General features: G+C 46.4%; 1 protein-coding gene across 1 annotated transcript; it reads left to right on the plus strand.

Moving 5' to 3' along the window:
* The first annotated feature begins 1,976 nt into the window (after positions 1-1,976).
* On the plus strand, positions 1,977-3,016 carry LOC103210297 (melanoma-associated antigen B4-like). Its single transcript, XM_007956217.1, is given in 2 exon segments — positions 1,977-2,490; positions 2,493-3,016. Coding segments are annotated over 2 exon segments (1,038 nt in total).
* Positions 3,017-6,485: the final 3,469 nt, after the last annotated feature.

Raw genomic sequence — 6,485 nt, forward strand, 5'->3', positions numbered from 1 at the left:
TGGCTTGGGTCAGTCCTCACAGTAACATCTTTACTCCTCAACACTTGAAAGCGGTCTTCTGTAGCACATTTACCCAATGCGGTACGTCCTTTGATTTCCTGCATGTGTTGGGCATGCATTACAGTGCAGTTCTCTTTACTTCTGAAGGGAGGGGACACCTAGGCACTAAAGCAGGAAAGATCAGGATACTTTGAGTTCCACCCCCCCAGAATCTGCAAAACCAAGGCCTCCTCACAGAGCCATACCACGGTTCACAGTTCTGGGAGGTTTCTCTAAAGCTGCTAGTCTGAGGCTCCCCTTTATTTCCTCTTGAAGGGTTTCTGGGTGACAAGGGCTTTGCTATGTGCTGGATGGGGGGGAGGGTGGACGGGTGGAGGGATGGGCGTGTGGGCTTGGCAGTAGTCCTGGTTCTTCTGCAGAGGGAATAGACTAGGATCTAACAGCAGTCCAGGTGAAGGCTTTGGGTCTTTGGAGGCGACCCTCACCAACAGAAAGACCCTTCAGAGCTCAAGTCCTGTTTTGAGCCAGTGGAGGCACCAGGTAGAGGTATTGGCCTGAAGTGTCCCCTCATTTCAGTACAGAAGGTATGGGGCAGGGAAGGGCTTGATCTAATGCAGACAGCCCCAGTTCTTTTAAGGGAGGGAGTGTTGTCCCTAATGATAGATAGCAAGGTGTCGGAAGGAAGATTGGGCAATCTACTTACCTAGTGATACTGCCTCAGAAACCCAAGGAGGGCTCGCTATGAGTTGGATCCAACTCCACGGCACTGCGTTTGGTCTTTGGTGGCAAGGTGTGGGCCTGGAGTGCTAATGGGGGAAGGAACTAAGCACCAAAGAGGCTTTCCCCAGAGCACTGACCCAGTCACCACTCTGTGAGACTGCAGGCAGGGTAGCCATGCAGCATGCCCTGAGCTCCCCCTTCGAGGGCCTCTGCGAGGTGACAGTCTAGTTCTGAGCCTGTGACTGAGGTCTGTATAGGCAGGAACTACAGGATCTGATGCGTATCAAGGTGAGGACCCTGAGTGACTACTGAGTGATCATCGAATCCAAAACAGTGGGTTTCCAAGAGCCCCGCCCCACCTCTACTCTTGGTCCTCATTGGTTCCCCAATAGCCTTGCCCCTTTGACGCCCACAAGAAGCCTTGGCGGGATGTGATGCAAAAAGCCGGCCTTTTGCGACAGAAGTGCCAGAGAGGTGTGGCCTCTGCTTTGCTCACCAAGGTCTCTTAACATCTCAGCAGAGTCCCAGGACTGCTCAGGATTCAAGGTGAGAAGGTGAGGAGCCTGAAAATCGACTGAGGGGACCACCTAACCCAGATTATAGGAGACAATACAAAGTCTCACCCCTCCCTCCAGCCTCAGAGCCCTCAGGCTGAGTTCAGCTTGCAAAGTCTCTGGGACAGAAGTGCATTGCTTTAAAGGGGCAGTCCCATTTCTGAAGAGGCAGGAGACCTAGATCCCAATTGGAGGCTAAGGGAGATCCCTCATTGCTTAAGAGGAAGCCTCCTGGCAAAAGAGGGACCGCACACTGCCCTCCCCTGCTCTCAGCACTGGGAGCCCCCACCCCACAGGGGTAGCCAGCTGTGCAGTGTCCAGACTCCCCTGTAGAAAGTGAGGGAATTCCTCTGAGTCCCAGAGCCCCATCCCTGCTTTCAGGTGGACTCAGGGTAGGAGAGAGAGGAATCCTAAATCTTGCTATCGGCAGCTGACACCAGTGTAATTTCTAAGCCGGGCCATCAGGCTGCATCCTAATTTTCACCCTAACTTCCTCCCCAGGTTTCTCAGGGGCCAGTCTGATCAGAAGAATAGGAGCCTTTTGGGCTCCTAGAGTAGTGTCCTCAAGGAAAACTACAGAGGCAGCCTTCAAACCAGAGTAGTATCTCGCTGCTGAAGAGGCTCACAGCCTCCCCTCCCAGTGGGCTCACATCACCTGTCCTGCTCCCACACTCCAGCTCACTCTCCTTGACCAGAGTCATCATGCCTCATGGTCAGAAAAGCAAGCTCCGTGCCCGTGAGAAACGTCACCAGGCCCGAAGGGAGGCCCGGCTTGAGGCCCGAGGTGACACCCATGATCTTGAGGGTGCTCAGGCCACTACAGGAGAAGAGAAGGGGTCTCCCTACTCCTCCTCTCCTCCTCTTGGGAGTTCTCCCCAGAGCTTCCCTGCTGCTGGCTTTCCCCAGGGGCCTGAGAGAGTCCCACCCATCACCACTGATGCTGCCTGGGTGTGCTGCACAAAAGCTGCTGTAGGTGCAGAGGGCCAAGAGGAGGGAAGAGCAAGGTCCTCTGAGGTCTCAACCCCCACTGAGAGCTCACAGAAAGATCTCTTATCTAGGAAGGCGGGTATGTTAATGCAGTTCCTGCTGGACAAGTATAAAATGAAAGTGCCCATTACAAAGGCAGAAATGATAAAGGTCATCAACAAAAAGTACAAAGAGCACTTTCCTGAGATCCTGAGGAGAACCGCTGAGCGATTGGAGCTGGTCTTTGCCTTGACCTGAAGGAAGCGGACCCCAGCAGTCAATCCTATGCCATTGTCACCAAACTAGGAGGACTCACCAACAAAGGAAGTCTGAATGATGAGGATGATTTTCCCAGGAATGGGCTCCTGATGCCTCTCCTGAGTGTGATCTTCATAAAGGGCAACAGAGCCACCAAGGAGGATATCTAGGAATTCCTGAATATTTTGGGGGTCTATGATGGGAGGAAGCACTTAATCTTTGGGGAGCCCAGAAAGCTCATTACAAAAGATTTGGTGCAGGAAAAGTACATGAAGTACCAGCAGGTGCCCAACAGTGATCCTCCACGCTATGAATTCCTGTGGGGTCCCAGAGCCCACGCTGAAACCAGTAAGATGGAAGTCCTGGAGTTTTTGGCCAGGGTCAGTGATACAGTCCCCAGTGCCTTCCCATTACACTATAAAGAGGCATTGAGAGACGAGGAACAAAGAATCCGAGCCAGAGTTGCAGCTAGGGCCAGTGAACGTTCTAGGGTTCCAGCAATTAATTCCCTCCCCTAGTCAAGTCTGAGGCAGATCGTTCATTTTGAGGTTCAAAAGAGAAATAATAATTCTAAGTAGTGGCAGACTGAGGGAGGGCTGCAGAAATCAAAATATAAATCTTTTTTTTGTTTGTTTCTGTTGTACGTCAGTAACTTTATCTTTTTTCTTTCGATGTTTTTCACATTTTGCTCTGTTTAATAAAATGTTTATTTAGCTTTAGAATCTAACTTTATATATGACCTAGATTATACATTTATTTCTCTTTATATAATGTTTAACAGTACGAGTTTGGGTATCTTTCTGAAACAATTTAAAAAACTTGAACCTTTATTTGGGGGTCTAGAACAAGATAACATCACTTTGGGATTGGAATTGTTCTTGGAAATGTGAATGAACTTCACAATAAAATAACTGGGATTGCAAAACAAAAAATAAAATACGGTTAATTCTTGTTTTGCCTTATTGACTTTTATTTGTAACATTCAAACATATATATCTAGAGTTACTTTGCTTATTCAAGAATATCAATGAAATTAAATTAAATCCTTGTTTGGTGTCTCATTTATTCCCAATTATTAATTGAGCATTGGCTCTTTGAAAAGCTCTATTCTTGTCTTGGGAATGCTGAGATAAAGAACACCCAGCCCTGCCCATAGATGTTTAGCATTTGGGAGCAGCTATCATATAAAGGGGAGCTCTGGTAGCATAGTGCCTAAGGCACTTGACTGCTAACCAGAAGGCTGGTGGTTCAAACCCACCAGCCACTCACTCCTCGGAAGGAAGATGGAGCAATCTACTTCTGTAGTGATACTGCCTCGGAAACCCAAGGAGGAGTCACTATGAGCCGGTCCAACTCCACTGCACATAACAACAACAACAACAATCATATAAAGAAGAGGGTAAGATACTCTCTAAGAACAAAAGGACAAATAATAAAAAGAGGTGAGGATCAGGGCGGTTCCAGGTGAAAGCAGGCTAGTGTAAATGCCCGGAGGCAGTTTTGGGATTTGGGACACTGTGATACCTGAGTGGGAGGTCATTTTAAATTAGGCTGCATGGGGTGGGGGAAGCTGAGGGATGAGGGGGTGGGATGAGGTGGGGAGCACTTAAGGAGGCTATAGGAAGGGTGTGCAGGGTCAGATATTCCCATGATGTGTCTCAGCATCGAGGGACTGAGTCTGGAATGGAGACTGGCTCTTAACAGTTACTCGGCTTTTGGGTAAACCAGAGAGAATTCCCCATTTGGGACATGAGTGGCAAGTGTCTGCGCTCTTGTCGCAGTGCAGCTGAATACAAGCATTGACTGGGTGCTTTATGCACAGCATGTCCATGGAGTTCATGAGAAATAAGGTGATACTCCTTCGAGGTGAGATGGCAAGAAGCCACTGTTCTGGCACTTTGCCTTGGGAAGGAATAGCCAGAGACCACTCTGTTCAAAGGACATTAGAATTAGGTTAACCTGAGTGTCATTTGGTAAAGTACAAGTGAAGACTAGATTTTTGATGGGGGTGATATGAATGAAAACAGGAGTGACTTAGATGGAAGGGCAGCTGGGAGGGGGAAGTTGTTGGTTCTTGATAATCATTCTAGGAGCTTTGTGTTGCATCCAACTGGGGAAGTCTACCTCACACCCACAGTAAATAATATATTTCCTAATGTAAAATATTACCTAGATTTCCTTTCCAAGCAGCTAAGCAGCATTTTTGCTGATTTTTTTTTGTCCTAGAGAACTGCATATTCATTGACACAGCCTAGATTAAAAAAAAAAAAAAAATCCTGGAAAGTTCCCATCTGTTGTTGTTGTTATGTGCCGTTGAGTCGGCCCCGACTCATAGCGACCCCTCCTTGGGTTTCCTTGGGTGCCAGTGAGTCGGCCCCGACTCATAGCGACCCCTCATTGGGTTTCTGAGGCAGTATCACTAGGGAAGTAGATTGCCCAACCGTCCTTCCAAGGAAAGGCTGGTGGGTTTGAACCGCCAGCCTTCTGGTTAGTAGTCAAGTGCCTTAGGCACTATGCATCTAGGGTCAAAATAATCACAGTAATAGCTGCCATTTTTTAAAGACAGAAAACATGTCAGGCACTGTGCCAGGGGCTTGACATGCATTACACACATCCCAACAGACCCAGAAGACAGGATTTATGAAACTCACTTGACACATGACTAACCTGAGACTCATGGAGTTTTGCAATGAGTACACATAGCTGGTCAGTAATAGCTGGAATAGACCCCTGATCTGAATTCTAGAGCCCACACTGTTCCACTCTTCCCAACCTGAGGCAGACCTCGTGTCTATTAATCCCATTTTCCTGTCACTACTCCAAAATGTATTTCAGGTGATAAAAAGAATAACATCGTGACCAACACACTAAGAACAGGTGTAAAGAAGGAAGGTGAAAATAAGGATCAAACAGAATTTGGGGATTGTCTGTTGGTTTACTCACCTAGCTTTCAGTTTCTCCTAGTTCCAAGATTCCTTGAGAGCTGACTCTGCCCCTGGGCTGGTACTTTTTTAATAATATTTGATCATGTTTTAGGTGTTTACACAGCAAATTAGGTTCTCCTTTAACAATTTTTATACAAATTGTTCTGTGCCATTGGCTACAACTTTTACAATGTGTCAGCATTCTCATTACCGTTCTGTTTGTTCTGTTTCTATTGATCTAGCTTTCCTTCCTGTCCTTGCCTTCTCATCTGTGCTTTTGGGTAAATGTTGACCATTTGATCCCATACAGTTAATTGTTTAAGGGAGCATATTACTCCCAGGTGATATGATTTATTTTATAAGCCAATCTACTACTTGCTTGAAAGATGACCTGCAGAAGTAGCTTCAATTCCAACTTCAAAGAGTAACTTAGGGCAATAGTCATGAGGGTTCTTCTAGTCTCTGGTGGTCCAGTAGGTCTGACTTTTTTTAAGAAATTTGAGTTTTCCACATTTCTCTCCTATCCTATCTGGGATTGAGTAGTGTCTTGTTCTGTTGTACATAGGGTTGCTGTGAGTTGGAACTGACTCAACAGCACCTAACAACAACAACATCCAGGACCTTCTATTGTGTCCAGATCAGAAAGGTTGATAGTAGTAGCCAAGCATCATCTAGTTCTTCTGGTCTCAGGTTAGAAGAGGTTGTGGTTCATGTGGGCTATTAGTCCATAGGGCTAAATTGATTTCCTTCATTCTCTTTTGCTCCATATGAGTAGAGACCAATAGTATTATTGGATGACTGCTTGCAAGCTTTTAAAACCTCAGATACTGCTTACCAAACTAGGATGTAGAACATTATCTTAGTGAACTATGTTATGCTAATTGACTAAGTCCAATACCTGAGGGTATGGTATGAGTAAATCAATGCTGTGAGTTGTTTGAATATACTTTGTAACTGTCCCCCTTGGTGGTTTGTGATATATGTGGGCATATATGCAACACACATAAATGTGTATGACTACAGGTACATTTATACATGCATGTGCATTCACTTGCATATGTCT

This window comes from Orycteropus afer, unplaced genomic scaffold (genome assembly GCF_000298275.1).
Source record: "Orycteropus afer afer isolate SDZICR_OR568_19922 unplaced genomic scaffold, OryAfe1.0 scaffold00583, whole genome shotgun sequence".
NCBI classification, from domain to species: Eukaryota; Metazoa; Chordata; class Mammalia; order Tubulidentata; family Orycteropodidae; genus Orycteropus; species Orycteropus afer.